The sequence below is a fragment of the Geotrypetes seraphini genome, chromosome 3 (genome assembly GCF_902459505.1).
Source record: "Geotrypetes seraphini chromosome 3, aGeoSer1.1, whole genome shotgun sequence".
Taxonomy (NCBI): Eukaryota; Metazoa; Chordata; class Amphibia; order Gymnophiona; family Dermophiidae; genus Geotrypetes; species Geotrypetes seraphini.
In genome coordinates this window covers 82848401-82865749 of record NC_047086.1, presented here as the reverse complement: position 1 = coordinate 82865749, position 17349 = coordinate 82848401, and the positions used below count along the sequence as shown (strand labels likewise).

The 17349-nt window shown below is 45.1% G+C and overlaps 1 protein-coding gene across 1 annotated transcript in view; it reads right to left on the bottom strand.

Moving 5' to 3' along the window:
- The window catches only part of DCDC2C (doublecortin domain containing 2C), a 157275-nt gene that overhangs the window by 21446 nt on the left and 118480 nt on the right, over positions 1 to 17349 (bottom strand). Inside the window, exons 7-8 of the mRNA XM_033939486.1 lie at positions 15877 to 16051; positions 422 to 498 (exon numbers count right to left, since the gene is read on the bottom strand). Coding sequence (XP_033795377.1) covers positions 422 to 498; positions 15877 to 16051 — 252 coding nt within the window. The remainder of the gene's footprint in view (positions 1 to 421; positions 499 to 15876; positions 16052 to 17349) is intronic.

Below are 17349 nucleotides of genomic sequence, written 5' to 3'. Positions count from 1 at the left end.
GGGGGAGGGGGAATCAAGGGGGGGGGGGGGTCAGGGACTTGGGGTTTGCATTTAAAAACAAATAAACAAAAAACATGTGCGTCCAGCTCCATATTCAGGTGGGGACACATAACTCTTATATGGCCCCAGCTGAATATCGGCCAGGCCTGCATAAGCTCCATGCTGCCAGGCTACCCAAAAGTACAATATCTACTAATATTCAGTGCCGGTGCCCATACGTGGCCAGTGGATAATTCAGCCAGCGACAGTAAGCATTTAAAAAACGCTGCTGGCTGACTATCAGGAGAAATGACTTTAACTGACATAACCCTTGCCCTTCTGTTCCTTAGTAGGACTTATATCTTCAAACTCATTATTTTACCTTTCTTCTTCCTCCATCTATTGTTGTTTCTATCTCTGATAAATCAGTAAATTGTTCTACCTTTACTCTAGTTTCTTCAACTTCTTTTGCTCCATGAAATTCATCTCTGACTTTAGATGCTCGAAATACTCCAGATCCTAAAATATGATATAAAACTTAGTAAAAACATGCTCAGAATAAAAATCTTTAACTGCTAAGAAAGGAATATAGAATTAAAAGCCACACTTCATTTTCTACGCTGTATTTGATTTCTTATACCATATTTTGCTTCTCAGCTGGCAGATAACCCTGGAGTAACATCTATGTCATCACCTTTGCAAGAAGATGAGCTAAATCTCTTATTTACATTTCTCACCCACACCCTTAGAAAGAGAAACCTAAAGGAAGACCTGTGAGGAACACTTCATTGCAGGAACCGACAAGAGGGGGAGCTATTTTAGATTTGATCCTTTGTGGAATGCAGGGCATAGTACAGGAAGTAAATGTGTTGGGTCTGCTGAGAACCGTTGATCATAATGTGATCACATTTGAGCTGACACCTGGAGTGACATTGTTAAAGAAATCTACTGTAGTGGCATTTAATTTTGAAAGGGCAACTATAATAAAATGAGGAAAATGGTTAAAAAGAAGCTAAAAGGATCGGTGGCAAAGTCTAGGACTGTAAACCAGGTGTGGATGTTATTTAAAAATTGAATCTAACAATAGAGTAGAGAGGACCTGGTTGTCAAGCCAAATGGGGCCTAGATTCTCTAAAATTTGCATTAAAAAAATGATGGGCCACTGTTGAAGCCGTTATTGTAGTGATTTTAAAAAAGCGAGTCATTCTCTAAACAATGCTCATGCAAATGAGGGTGGGGGAGAGCAGCAAAGGTTCACTAAATTTGCATTTGCTCATCACTGGTGATAGCGATGGACACGTGCAGAATATACGCCCCTAAAAAATCAAGGTACAGAAGTCAAGCGAAACCCCCACCCAACACCGCCGCTGGCAGCAGGAGAGATGTCTACTCCATCCCACCTCCAAGCAACACCCCCCACCCCCAGACACCACCCCTGGCAGCTGGAGAGATGCCCACTCCCTCCCACTGCCAAGCAACCCAACACCCAACACCCCCCAGCAGTGGCAGAGATGCCTGCTCCCTCCCGCTACCACTCAACTGCTCGCAGTCTAAGCAACAAAGTTCATGATCTGCAAGCCCTGATGTTAGAGGCAGATCTAGATATAGAAACATAGAAATAGACGGCAGATAAGGGCCACGGCCCATCTAGTCTGCCCACCCCAATGACCCTCCCCTACCTTTCTCTGTGAATAGATCCCACGTGTCTATCCCATTTGGCCTTAAAATCAGGCACGCTGCTGGCCTCAATAACCTGAAGTGGAAGACTATTCCAGCGATCAACCACCCTTTCAGTGAAAAAGAATTTCCTGGTGTCCCCGTGCAGTTTCCCGCCCCTGATTTTCCACGGATGCCCCCTTGTTGCCGCGGGACCCTTGAAAAAGAAGATATCTTCTTCCACCTCGATGCGGCCCGTGAGATACTTGAATGTCTCGATCATGTCCCCCCTCTCTCTGCGTTCCTCGAGTGAGTACAGCTGCAACGTATCCAGCCGTTCCTCGTACGGGAGATCCTTGAGTCCCGAGACCATCCGGGTGGCCATTCTCTGGACCGACTCCAGTCTAGGACCGACTCCAGTCTCAGCACATCCTTACGGTAATGCGGCCTCCAGAATTGCACACAGTATTCCAGGTGGGGCCTCACCATGGATCTATACAATGGCATAATGACATCAGGCTTATGGCTGACAAAACTCCTGCGTATGCAACCTATGATTTGCCTTGCCTTGGATGAAGCTTGCTCCACTTGATTGGCAGTCTTCATGTTCTCACTGACAATCACCCCTAAGTCTCGTTCTGCTTCAGTTCTTGTTAGGATCTCGCCATTAAGGGTGTAAGTCTTGCATGGATTTTGGCTGCCCAGGTGCATGACTTTGCATTTTTTGGCATTGAAGCTGAGTTGCCAGGACCTAGACCAGCGCTCCAGTAGAAGTAGGTTGTGCATCATGTTGTCGGACATTGAATTTATGTCTGTTGTGCTTTTGCCCACTACATTGCTTAGTTTGGCGTCATCGGCGAATAATGTTATTTTACCTGGCAGCCCTTCTGCCAAGTCTCTTATAAAGATGTTGAATAGGATCGGGCCCATGACCGAGCCCTGCGGCACTCCACTGATTACCTCCGTCATTTCTGAGGGGGTGCCGTTCATCACTACCCTCTGAAGCCTACCTCCAAGCCAGTTCCCAACCCATTTCGTCAATGTGTCGCCCAATCCTATAGAACTCATCTTGCTCAGCAACCTGCGGTGTGGTACACTATCGAATGCTTTACTGAAGTCCAGGTATACGATGTCCAGGGACTCCCCAATATCCAGCTTCCTCGTCACCCAGCCAAAGAAGCTGATCAGGGTTCTGTCAGGATCTCCCCTTAGTAAATCCATGTTGACGGGGATCCCGTAGATTCTCCTCGTTCAGGATCGTATCCAATTGGCGTTTGATTAGAGTTTCCATTAGTTTGCACACTATTGATGTGAGACTTACCGGTCTGTAGTTTGCTGTCTCCATCTTGGAGCCTTTCTTGTGGAGTGGAATGACGTTAGCCGTCTTCCAGTCCAACGGGACTTTACCCGTACTAAGGGAGAGATTGAAAAGCGCGGATAGCGGTTCCGCCAAGACATAACACAACTCCCTGAGCACCCTGGGGTGTAGGATGTCAGGCCCCATTGCCTTGTTAACCTTAAGCTTTGACAGCTCGCAGTAGACACTGCTGGGTGTAAACTTGAAATTACTAAACGGGTCATCTGCTTCAACCCTTGTCTGTAGCTGAGGGCCGTGTCCTAGCGCCCCGCGGGTGAAGACTGAGCAGAAGTATTCATTTAACAGTTGGGCTTTTTCCGAGTCCGCTTCTACATAGTCTCCATCTGGTTTCCTAAGACGTACTATCCCGCATGAGTTCTTATTTCTGTCACTGATATACCTGAAGAAGGATTTATCTCCTTTCTGGATGTTCTTCGCTAGAGACTCCTCCATGCGGAATTTGGCCTCCCTAACTGCTGTTTTGATGGCTTTTGACTTGGCCAGATAGACTTCCCTAGAGTCCTGTTTCCCTGATTGTTTGTAAGAGATGAATGCATTTTTCTTCTCCTTGATGAGGTCCGAAATCTCTGCAGAGAACCACTGTGGCTTATTGTTCCTTCGCCGTTTACTTACTGATTTAACGTAGTGGTTTGTTGCTTCTTGTATGGTGGCTTTCAAAGTCGACCACATTTCTTCCACGTTATCGGTTTCTGCTTGGCTTTGTAGCGCCTGGTGAACGAAGTCTCCCATTTCTTTGAAGTTTGTGTCCTTGAATTTGAGGACCTTGGTCAGTGTGGTAGATTTAGTGAAACCTTTCCTGAGATTGAACCATACCATGTTGTGGTCACTGGAGGCCAATGTGTCATCCACCGAGACCTCTGTGACACTTTCTCCATTGGTAAGTATCAGGTCCAGTATTGCCTGATCCCTTGTTGGTTCCAACACCAGTTGCCTGAGTTTTGCTCCCTTCATAGAGTTTAATAGCCTCCTGCTGCTGCCGGAAGCAGAGGAAAGCATGTCCCAATCCACATCAGGCATGTTGAAATCACCTAACAATACTGTGTCCCCACGCAAGGTGATATTCTCTATATCTCCGATTAATTCCATATCTAGGTCATCCTGTTGTCTTGGAGGTCTGTATATTACGCCAAGATACAGGCATTTGTCCTTCCCTCTGGTCAAATTTACCCAAAGGGATTCCCCAGTGTAGTGGACATCTGTGATTCTGGTGACCTGAATGTCATCTTTAGTATAATGCTACACCTCCTCCCATTTTGCCCTCCCTGTCCCGGTGAAGCAAGTTGTAACCCGGTATGACCATGTCCCACCCGTGGGAGTCCGTGAGCCAGGTCTCAGATATCGCCACCACATCCAGGTCGGCATTCCTCATTTCTGTTTCTAATTCCAGGATCTTGTTTCCTAGACTGTGGGCGTTTACGTACATAGCCCTCCATGTTGTATGTTTGTTACGTCTCAGTGGGGATGTTCCCGCTTGAGCTACTTGGACACCTTTAGCATTATTCGCATGTTTTGTACTTTCCCTAAACCCAGAGTTACAACGTGCCCCTATCCTGGACTAGCCAGACCCAGAACTACAGTGTGTTCCTATCCCAGACTCAGAAATGTGTGTACCCTGTGGGGGTATTCCCGCTTGGGCTACTTGAACTCCTTTAGTACAATTTGCAATGTGTGTTCTCTCGCTGGACCCAGAATTACAATGTGTACTCCTCCTAGACCCAAAATTACAATGTGTACTCCCCTTAGACCCTGAATTACAATGTGTACTCCCCTTAGACCCAGAATTATGTGACCCAGAATTATGTGAGCCAACCCCAGACTCGAAAGTGTGTATACTCTCCCCTGACCCAGATCGGTGTTTACTTACCTTAGTCTCAAAAAAGTATTGGCAGCTTAGCTCGCCAGGTAGGTTGTTTGTGCCCGTACCCTCCCCCAACTTACCTAGTTTAAAGCCCTGTGTAGTAGGCGGGCTAGACGGTGTCCAAGGACGTTCTTCCCTCTTCTGGTCAGGTGTAACCCGTCTGGTCCCTGTAGTCCATGCAATGCCTCTCCATGGTGCAAGAACCCAAAGTTCATCTCCTTGCACCATCCCTGCAGCCAGTCGTTTGCCCTCTGGATGCGATCCTCCCTGGCACTGCCCTTGCCCCTTACTGGGAGGATCAAGGAGAAGACCACCTGTGCATCCATCCTCCTCAGCTTCTCACCCAGCGCTTTGAAGTCTTCAGGTATGCTCTCCGGGGTGCTCCTGGCAGTGTCATTGGTTCCGACTTGGATGAGAATCATGGGGAAGTGGTCACGGGGCTTGATGAGTCTGTCCAGGCAAGCGGTTACATCCCGGATCCTGGCCCCTGGCAAACAGCAGACCTCTCTTGATTGCAGGTTTGATCTACAAATTGGACCCTCGGTGCCCCTCAGCAGCGAATCACCGATGACCACCACTCTGCGCTTCTTAGGGGTGGGCCGATCTGTTGACTCCGGAACTGGAACCGTCTGCTGAACAACTTCCTGTTCCTCGTTGTCAGAACCTTCCTGTAGCAGCTGGTATCTGTTCCTCAGGGTGATTTGTGGTGTCGATGTAGAGCCGCCCTGTATGTGAGAGAAAGGGACAGAAAAAGGTCTTCTGCGTTTTCCTGTGGAGGAAGTCACCAGCTGCCAGGAATCAGCGTCCCCAGCCACTTCCTATATTCCGACGGTTGGTCTCAAGTTTGCAGGTTTGGATGCTTTGGGTGTCTCTAGGATGGTCTTGTCAGGTTCCTGTTCGGCGATCTGAGACAACTCCTGGATGACTCCGTCGATGAAGGTCTAGTCGTCTCAGATACATCTTAAGCGCTGAACCTCCTCTCTCAGGCTCCTCAGCTCTAGCAAAAGGCTTTCATCTGGCTGATCCATTCCTTCCGTCTGGACTACATGGTGAAACTGAAAGAAGCCAAGAGAGAGATACATCTGGCGAAAGCACAGGCGGAAGAACAAATGGCTAAAAATGTAAAAAAGGGAGACAAAAATTTTTTCAGATATATTAGTGAAAGGAGGAAGATGAAAAATGGAATTGCTAGGCTAAAAGATGCTGGGAACCAATATGTGGAGAGTGATGAGGAGAAAGCAAATGTGCTAAACAAATACTTCTGTTCTGTGTTCACAGAAGAAAATCCTGGAGAAGGACCGAGATTGTCTGTCAAAGTTACACGAGAAAATGGAGTAGATTCTGCGCCATTCACAGAGGAGGGTGTTTATGAGCAACTTGAAAAACTGAAGGTGGACAAAGCGATGGGACCAGACGGAATACATCCCAAGATACTAAGGGAGCTCAGAGAGGTTCTGGCGAGTCCTATTAAAGACTTGTTCAACAAATCACTGGAGACGGGAGTGGTTCCTGTAGATTGGAGGAGAGCGGATGTGGTCCCTATTCATAAAAGTGGTCACAGGGATGAAGCAGGAAACTACAGGCCGGTGAGCCTCACTTCGGTTGTTGGAAAAATAATGGAAGTGTTGCTGAAAGAAAGGATAGTGTACTTCCTTGAATCTAATGGGTTACAAGATCCGAGGTAGAGAATGACACGGGGGAAAAATCTGTTCCCGTCACTGCACCGTCCCCGGCCCACCATCCTCTGCACTGCCCCGTCACCTCCGTTCCCTTCACCGCCCCGTCACCGTCACCGCCATCCCTTTCACCGCCCTGTCACCGCCCCTGCCATCCCATTCACCGCCCCGCCACCATCCCCGTCTAGCACCCATCTTCTTCCCTCCGCTCCCCCATAGTCTGGCATCTGTCTTCTTCCCTTCCAGCATCTTCTCCCCACTCTGCCTTCCACATTTCCTTTCAGGGTCTGTTCCTCTCTACCCTCTTTCAATGTCTGTTCTATTCCTTTCCACCACCACCCTTCCCTCCCTCCTTTACCATCTGTTCCTTTCTACCACCCTTCTTTCATATCTTCTATCAGTCCCCCCACCATCACTAGCAGTCTCTCTTCTCCCTTACCATGAGCAAATAGAACTTCTGAAAATTGTATTGCTGAGGCATTATTTCTAGTACGCCTTTTTTTCCAGATGGATAATTACATCAATTTTATAATTCTTACTGTCTGCTCTGATTTCATTCACAATTTGGTTTGTTTTGTACCTGAGGATTCCATGAGGCATTTAACCTTTTCCTGTCTCTTCTGTGATTTCAAGTTGATTCCTTCAATAATGGAGTCTCAAGGCAGTAGCAGTTTTCTATTTTGGGCTCTTTTGACATTGTTTAAGGGATTTCTTGTACATTTGGTGCTGGTCTTCTTTGATGAGGTCACTTCAGAATCTATTTCCAAGGAAGAGAAACTTTTTCCCTTTCACCCCCTCCTTCCTTGTGTGAGCCGGAACACACGGTCCCCGCAAGCAAGTAATTTTATATCATTTTCATTCTATTCATTCATAGAAATTAAAGTCTAGATAATGCCAATCACATAACAAAACATGATTTTACAAAAATAATTTCCTGCACAGTCAAGCCTGCAAGGATTACTAGATGTCTTTCAGCAGCTCCCCTCCCTCCCTCCCCCTTACCTTTGTGACCAAGTCAAAATGATCTACCAACAATAAAATTTTAAAAACACAAAGCACGCTGTACGCAGAGAAAATGTTAATTATCATTTATATTCCGCGGGTTTTCAAAGAGGTCAAGGCAGATGACTTTATGCAATGTCACCTCAGTAACAAATATACAAAAATAGACAAATATTCCCCCTCCCTTTTTACTAAACTGCGATAGCGGTTTTTAGCGCAGGGAGCTGCGCTGAATGCCCCATGCTGCTCTCGACGCTCATAGGCTCCCTGCGCTAAAAACCGCTATTGCGTTTTAGTAAAAGGGGGCCATAGTGCAAAATATAGACAGCAGATATAAATTCTCAAAACGGACACATTTTGATCACTAAGTTGAAAATAAAATCATTTTTCCTACCTTTTTGTCTGGTGATTTCATGAGTCTCTGGTCCTTCTTCTTTCTTCTCCTGTCCCCCCCCTCTTTCTTTCTCTGTCCCCCTGGCTCCCCTCTTTATTTCTGCCTTTCTTTCTCTCTCCCCCTGGCCCCTCTCTTTATTTCTGCCTTTCTTTCTCTCTCCCCCTGGCCTCCCTCTTTATTTCTCTCTCCCCCTGGCCCTCCTCTTTCTTTCTGCCTTTCTTTCTCTCCCCCTTGACCCCCTCTTTATTTCTGCCTTTCTTTCTCTCTCCCTCTGGCCCCCCTCTTTATTTCTGCCTTTCTTTCTCTCTTCCCCTGGCCTCCCTCTTTATTTCTCTCTCCCCCTGGCCCTCCTCTTTCTTTCTGCCTTTCTTTCTCTCTCTCTTGACCCCCTCTTTATTTCTGCCTTTCTTTCTCTCTCCCCCTGGCCCCCCCCTCTTTATTTTTTTCCTTTCTTTCTCTCTCCCCCTAGCCCCCACAAAGCCATCGTGCCAATTTCTCCACTTCCACGATTCTTTCCCTACCCTCACCCCCAAGCCAGCAGCCGATTTCTCCCTGCTCCTTCCCCGATGTCCTGATGTCCAGAACTTCATCGGGCAGCAGCAGCATTCACAATTCACTGCTGTTGCCCGCTTCAGGCCTTCCTCTCTGTCGGGTCCTGTCTTCATGAAAACAGGAAGTAGGCAGGACCCAGCAGAGAACAAGGCCTGAAGCCGGCAACAGCAGCGAATTGTAAACGCTGCTGCTGCCCGAAGAAGGTAATAGAGCACGAGGCAGACCGCTTCTCTCCCCTCCCAGCCGAACCCCCGCTGACCCTCCTATCTCCCCCCTCCGTGAACCTTTCCGAACCTCCCAGCGAGAGCAGCAAACCTCCTTCGCGGCTTTCTCCTCCCTCTGCCGTGTCACTGATGATGTCATCAGTGATGCGGCAGAGGGAAGAGAAAGCCGACGCTACTGGAGGGAGGTTTGCTGCTTTCGCTGGGAGGGTCGGAAAGGTTCACTTGGGGGGGGGGGGGAGATAGGAGGGTCAGCGGAGGTTCAGCTGGGAGGGGAGAGAAACGGTCTGCCTCGGTGCTCCAAGGCCTGGCGCCATTTTCGCCCCTCCCCCCTTGGTACGCTACTGCTCTCCAGCTCTCCTTAGTTTGCCGGTTTTCTTTTTCGGCGACCGGCACGCTTTCAAAGAGCCGCGCATGCGCGGCTGCTCAAACTTCAATCTTCTGCTCTGCTGCAACTTCCTGTTTCCAGTTGGGTCAGAGCAGAAGATTGAATACTGAGCAGCCGCGCGTGTGCGGCTCTTTTGAAAGCGTTCCGGTCGCCGAAAAAGAAAGCCGGCAAACTAAGGTGAGGTGGAGAGAGGAAGCTGGTTAAACGATCAAGCCGGCGTGCGGGTGGGGGCTGCGGGAACCGCACAATCCTTTATGCCTCACTGCGGTGACAAGACCATTCACCGCTTCACGGGGCGGTGATGGCCTTGTCCCCGTCCCCGCAGAGGCTGCTAATTTTCATTCCCCGTTTTTGGCGGGTTACCCGCGGGTAAACCGCCACCGTGTCATTCTCTAATCCGAGGTAAAATGGCTTTACAAAAGGTAAATCGTGCCAAACGAACCTGATTGAATTTTTTGATTGGGTGACCAGAGAGCTGGATCGAGGACATATGCTAGATGTAATTTACTTAGATATCAGCAAAGCCTTTCATACAGTTCCTCATAGGAGGCTGTTGAACAAACTTGAAGGGCTGAAGTTAAGACCCAAAGTGGTGTACTGGGTTAGAAACTGGCTGTCGGACAGACACCAGAGGGTGGTGGTTAATGGAAGTTGCTCGGAGGAAGGAAAGGTGAGTAGTGCAGTCCCTTAGGGTTCGGTGCTGGGGCCGATCCTGTTTAATATGTTTGTGAGTGACATTGCTAAAGGGTTAGAAGGAAAAGTGTGCCTTTTTGCAGATGATACCAAGATTTGTAACAGAGTAGACACCGAAGAGGGAGTGGAAATTATGAAAAAGAATCTGCAAAAGCTAGAGGAATGGTCTAATGCCTGGCAAGTAAAATTCAATGCAAAGAAATGCAGAGTAATGCATTTGGGGATTAATAATCGGAAGGAACCGTATATGCTGGGAGGTGAGAAGCTGATATGCACGGATGGGGAGAGGGACCTTGGGGTGATAGTGTCCGAAGATCTAAAGGTGAAAAAACAGTGTGACAAGGCAGTGGCTGCTGCCAGAAGGATGCTGGGCTGTATAAAGAGAGGCGCAGCCAGTAGAAGGAAGAAGGTGTTGATGCCCCTGTACAGGTCATTGGTAAGGCCCCACTTGGAGTATTGTGTTCAGTTTTAGAGACCGTATCTGGCGAAGGACGTAAGAAGACATGAAGCGGTCCAGAGGAGGGTGACGAAAATGATAGGAGGCTTGCGCCAGAAGACATATGAGGAGAGACTGGAAGCCCTGAATATGTATACCCTAGAGGAAAGGAGGGACAGGGGAGATATGATTCAGACGTTCAAATACTTAAGACATAAGAACATAAGAAATGCCTGCACCGGATCAGACCTGGGGTCCATCCAGTCCGGTGGTCCGCACACGCGGAGGCTCAGCCAGGCGTACCTGGGCGAACACCCTAATCATTTGTATCCCTCAATGTGTCCCACAAGAAGATGTGTGTCCAATTTTACCTTAAATCCTAAAATGGTGGTTTCCTCCACCACGTCCTCTGGGAGAGAGTTCCAGGCGTTCACCACCCGCTGTGTGAAGCACAACTTTCTGACATTTGTCATGGCCTTGACCCCTCTTAGCTTCAGTCCATGACCTCTTGTCCGAGTCACATTTGACAAAGTGAATAATGCTGTTTCTTGCTCTCCATCCTTTCCCCTTGTCGGTGAGCGAGCTTGCTCAATTTTGTCGATTCCTTTTAATATTTTAAAAGTCTCTATTAGATCCCTTCTCAGTTTTCTCTTCTCAAGGGTGAATAATCCCAGATTTCTGAGGCGTTCTTGTTAGCTCAAGTTCTCCATACCTTTTACTAGCTTCGTCGCTCGCCTCTGCACCCTCTCCAGCAATGTTATATCCTTCTTCAGGTACGGAGACCAGTGTTGGACACAGTATTCCAAGTGTGGTCTGACCATTGCTCTATAAAGCGGCATTATGACCTCTTTCGATCTACTCGTGATTCCCTTCTTTATCATGCCCAACATCCTGTTAGCCTTCTTCGCCGCCGCCGCACACTTGAAGGGTATTAACCTAGAACAAAAACTTTTCCACAGAAAGGAAAATGGTAAAACCAGAGGACATAATTTGAGGTTGAGGGGTGGTAGATTCAAAAGCAATGTTAGGAAATTCTACTTTACGGAGAGGGTGGTGGATGCCTAGAATGCGCTCCCGAGAGAGGTGGTGGAGAGGAAAACTGTGACTGAGTTCAAAGAAGCGTGGGATGAACACAGAGGATCTAGAATCAGAAAATAATATTAAATATTGAACTAAGGCCAGTACTGGGCAGACTTGCACGGTCTGTGTCTGTATATGGCCCTTTGGGGGAGGATGGGCTGGAGAGGGCTTCAATGGCTGGGAGGGTTTAGATGGGCTGGAGTAGGTTTTAACGGAGATTTAGGCAGTTGGAACCCAAGCACAGTACCGGGGAGAGCTTTGGATTCTTGCACAGAAATAGTTAAGAAGAAAAAATAAAAAAAAAATTAAATTAAATCAGGTTGGACAGACTGGATGGACCATTCGGGTCTTTATCTGCCATCATCTATTATGTTACTATGTATTCTTTCCAACCTCTCTAAGAGTTTATATATTTGTGTCTGTGTGCATGTCTGTGTTTGTATCTGTAAGAAGTGCTTATAATGTAATGGAAATATTTTGCTCACATCAGCTCAGTCCTTAGAGGGAAGAGTGGTTTATAGCCCCTCCAGCTATCATGAAAACAGCCCCCCTCCAATTCAAAGCCGAACTTTTCAACTGGGTCTCTCTCTGCCAGTCCACTGGCCACTTCCCGTCGGAACTCGGCCATTTCTTGTGACTCCTATCATCAAAAATCCCAAAGAACCAGTCTCTTCGGCAGCCAATTACAGACCCATTGCCAATATCCCTCTCTTCCTCAAACTAATGGAAAGTCTAGTTAATCTTGACCTTACGAAACACCTCAAGAAGTTTAACATTCTACACAACTCTCAGTCAGGATTTCATACAAACTACAGCACAGAAACTGTCCTAGAATCATTGTCCGATCACCTCTTCCATTTGTTTTCTCTGGGCAAAAGCACACTGGTACTTCAATTCGACCTAAGCTGTGCCTTCGACCTTGTCGACCATGATATTCTGATCAGATGCCTAGATTCCATTGGCATCTCGGGACAGGTACTAACCTGGTTCACTGGCATCTTAAAAAACCGCACCTACCAAGTCCACAACGATGGCACCTTCTCCCAACCCTGGAGCAACCCCTGCGGAGTCCCACAGGGCTCTCCTCTCTCTGTTCAACGTCTACATGGCACCATTGGCTTGTATGCTATCCGATCTAAAACTGAAAGCATATATCTATGCCGATGACATTACTATCATCATCCCTATAACCTCATTGACACAAGAGACTGAACAACTCACCTCTTCCATTCTTAGTAAGGTAGAACAATGGACCACTCAATTCAAACTAAAACTAAATCCAGAAAAAACTAAGCTTTTCCTGGCAAGTCCCAATCACAAGTTAACAAATACCTCTCTGAAAATTAAATGGGCTTACCTACCCAATCAACTCTACTATCAAAATCCTAGGAGTCACTCTGGATCGATGCCTGACGTTAGAAGATCATATCAATGCCTAAATTAAAAAATGCTTTTGCACTCTCTGGAAACTGCGTACCATCAAACACTATTTTGACTTCCTCTCCTTTCGACTACTGGTTCAGTCACTCATTCTAAGCACCTTAGATTATTGTAACATCATATACTTGGGATCCTTTAAGAAAACCATAAAACGTTTAAGAATCATACAGAATATTGCTGTCCGTCTCATTTATGGTCTAAAAAAGTCAGATCATGTAAGCCCATTCTACAGAAAACTTCACTGGTTACCAATGGAGGCAAAGGTCATCTTCAAGTTTGCCTGCCTTTGCTTCAAAACCATAACAGGTTCATCCCCGATCTACCTGTCGCACCATTTTGTATTTCCAGGCACCTCCCGCACATGTAATACCTATCTGTTTGCCTTCCCCTCCCTGAAGGGCTGTATCTACAAGAGATTCCTCGATAGAACACTGTCATTCCAAGCTGGCAAATGGAATAAATGTCTAACCACCCTCATTCAAATACACCCTCCTACCAAGCCTTCAGGAAATCAATCAAAACCTATCTCTTTGACAAATTTCTCCGACTCCCCCCTACCTTATTGTACCGCTGATATACTTACTGCATATCTGACCTATTTCCGGGCTTACCGACTCCCTAATGTAATTGATCTACTCTACCAATGTAATTGACAATACTCTGTAACTTCGCTATCTATGTACAGTTTCTTCCTCTGTAAACCGCTCTGAACTGCTTCTGGTATTGCAGTATACAAAAATAAATTTATTATTATTATATGGCATAGGAATGGCTGTACTGGGTCAGGCATGTTACATTCTCTATTAAGTAGCCTTAAAAATGTAGTAACATTACCAATAACCACTCTGTTCAATAGCTCCAGAATAGTAGAAGCAGGAAAGAGACTAATCATCACAAGTTAATTAGCCCAACCACAGTGACAGAGAATAAAAAAGAATCATGGTTAAAGAAAGATTATTCAGCATCCTGAATGCTATGGATTAGAGAGTGACGTGAGGAAAAAAATTCCCGTCACCACAGAGAAATGCATTTTTCATCCCTGTCCTCTCCCTGCTCATGTGTATGTATATGTGTGTATATACAAAAAAAAAACCTTAATTGAAGTAACAATATAATTCCAAAATTTCAAATGTTATCCCCCAGAAATACACATTTAACTCAAAAAATGGAGAAAACCTCAATATACTGTAGTTTTATACAGCAGCAATCAGCACTGATTTTAAGCTGCTTTTTATATTCTCATTGGCATAAAAAACTCTACAACAAAAATGTGATTCTCACAAAGGTAACACACCCACCACTGTGCACAGGGAATATAATCACAAAAAACAGAAAACTTCCATATAGCTCAGTCACATGGCTTGATGTAAGTCCATCGCCATTGTTGATGTAACACTCACTCCACTCTTCTTTGGCGTTAAAAACGATCTTAATAAAACTGTCTCTACCAGCTCAATGCTCATGCTCCTTCTCTCCAACAAAGACCTTGTTTCGCTGATAAATGGCTGCATCAGGGATTTAAACTGATAATCTTTCTATAGCATAACCATGCACAATATCACAAGACGCGTTACTGGTTCAAAAATGCTCTGAAGATCCACTTCTGGTGACTTATTTCCGGCAGATGACATCATCTCACAGCTGTCAATCTTAGTAAAACGCACACCACTCCACCCTCTGATTTAGACCCTTTGGCCACAGTGTATCTAAAAAATATATCCATCTTTGTTCATGCTGATACAAAACACGCTTGATGTCTCCCTCTCCGCTGTGTGAATGGTTTATTGTTTATTGAGAGCTTCTATACCACTACTAATGACTGGGGAGTCAATTCAGAGCGGTCTACATGAGCCTCTGCAAAGGCGCTACAATATATGAGCTTCTGTAAAGGTGTTATAATATTAATAATATAATAATAACTTTATTCTTCTATACCGCCATAGTCAGATGACTTCTAGGTGGTTCACATCGAAGAGGGCTGGACAATCAGCGAATTACAGAATGCAAATAGTGAAGGTACAACATATTACACAAGGAATAGACAGAAGGAAAATATAAATTTAGTGTGGCTTCTGTTTAGGAGATGAATCTGTCAAACAGTTCAGTTTTAATACCTTAGCTTCTGTAGAGATGTTACCATAAGGAGTTGAGAGGTGTTACAATACATGGGCTCTATACTGAAATACACAGAGCTCTGTGGTGGTGTTACAGAGTTATATGCACATTTATACCAAATCAATTGTCCTATGTATACTGTATACACATGTAATACTAGGTTTACTATTGCAGCTAAATACTCTGTACACTTTTTTTAACACACCTCTTAAGGAGGTTGGCCATTTCAACTAAATATAATTTATTAACATGCATTGCTGAAAGTTCTAGTTTCCTCTCTCTGTCAACTTCATAATTTCAGTTGAAGTAGTTTGAGAAAAGGATAGTCTTTATTCCTTTCTTGAATTTTCCAGTGTTCTTTTCTAGCTTTAATTGCATCGGTAGTGTATTCCACCATGTCAGAGCCATTACCGAGAACATTCTTGCCCTGGTGCTTTTGTATTTTGAAGGAGAGTATTTGTAGTAAGGACTCTTGGCTCAAGCGCAGAGCACGCTAGGGCATATGGTTATTCACTCTGGCCGCTAGGTATTGCGGTTCTGAGAGGTGAACAGTTTTGTGTAATCAATGCTGTAAGACCAATATTGCATTAGGATGCAACTCTCAACAATCAAGGACTTGACAAAAATCTAATTCGTTGAACTGGGCAGTTTGACAGCTCTGAAGTTACATAAAACAAACCTCATTGATTTCTTTAACTGAATGACCAGGAAATTAAATTGAGGAAGAGCACTAAATATGGTCTACTTAAAACCTCAGTGCAGCATTTGACTTTTTTACACAAAGGAATCTCGTAACAAGCTAGTAAACAGTACGTATTGTAAGGAAAGGAGAGAAGGGTGACCAGTAGATACCATGATGAACTATTTGCAAAAATGCAAAAGTGGGTAAAATGTACCATCAATCTGCTCTGGGTTTTATGTATGTTAAAAACATTAGACAAAGAATAAAGGTCAGCCTAACAATTACACTCATTTTTTACTCCATTTATAAAACGTATTTTATCTTACCATTAAGCAGAATATGTTTAATGTTTACAGGATGCACAGCCCTTCCAGGTGGTAAAGTTTTGGCAGAATATACTGATGGTTTCCTTCCAGTTATTAGAAGTGCATATCGTGCCCTGTGTTTTTGAACATTGCCTGGTTTTCTCTCTCCTGATGATTTCTTATTAACTTTCTTAGACTACATGAAAAAAGGAATTCAAATGGTAAATTACACATTAGAACATTACTAGATTTTTCTGAATTACCACTTTTGTCATATCAATTTACTGCATTTAGCAAAATAGCTCATGACAAAATAGCTCATGACAACGTACAGTACTACAGTCTACAACAAATAAAATTACATTAAAGTATCATCAATACACATAATCTACCTTTCAAACTTAAATCACCCATGAAAATAAAAAGAGATTATGTTCTTACCTTGATAATATCTTTTCCAGTAGACAGGTGAGACATTCTAGACAAGTGGGTTGTGCCATATACAGAAGGAATCCACTCCATATTTTTGCTGTGACTCTCCTGTACTTCACTGGGAGCTATAGCACTACCTACAGTTAGTACCCAAGCACTGAGAGCTCCCACAGGCAAAGTGACGTAGAGACAGCAAAGGGAAAATTTCCCCAAACAACTGTTCTGCTCAACAGGTAAACTCAAATTGAAACAAGCAATAAAGACATCAAAGGAGCTCAGGAAAGACCCCAGCATGCACATGAACATATATACAGAATTCTTTGAAACCCTGAAGGGCTGACTGGCATCCAAGCACAACTTAGAAAGGCATAAATAAAATGAGACGTAGGCAGGTTCAGAAAAGACAGGGTGAGAGTCTAGAATATCTCACTGAAAAATATATTATCATTGTAAGAACATGATCTCTTTTTCCAGTGCAATAAGTGAGACATTCTAGACAAGTGGGACATACAAAATCAGTCCCAAAGAGCTAAGGTGGGCTGACTGTGCTGGCCCTCAAGACCAGACCCAAAGGCAGAGTCTTGTCTCACTGCCACATCAACTCTGTAAAATTTAGTGAACATATGCAAAGTGGACCACGTCACTGCCTTGCAAATCTCCTCTGGAGATACCACTCTAACCTCAGCCCGCAAAGAAGCCACACTTCAGGTAGAATGAACCTTTACAGAAACGGGAGATTGTTTCCTGAAAAGAATATAGGCTGCCGAAATGGCCTTTCAGATCCATCTGGAAATAATTGCCTTGGAAGCAGGAGCACGCCACTTAGAAGAATGAGTCGGCACAAACAGATGGTCAGAGAGCTGAAACTCGTTAATAACCTCCAGATAACACAGAAGAACCCTACGCAAGTCCAATTTTCTCAATTCTGCCTCTTTGAGCCAGAAGGCTGAAAAACAGGTAAATGTACCTCCTGATAAACATGGAAAGCCAAAACTACTTTCAGCAGAAAAGAGGGGATCGTGCGCAAGGAAATTCCAGTATATGAGATCCGCAGGAAGGGCT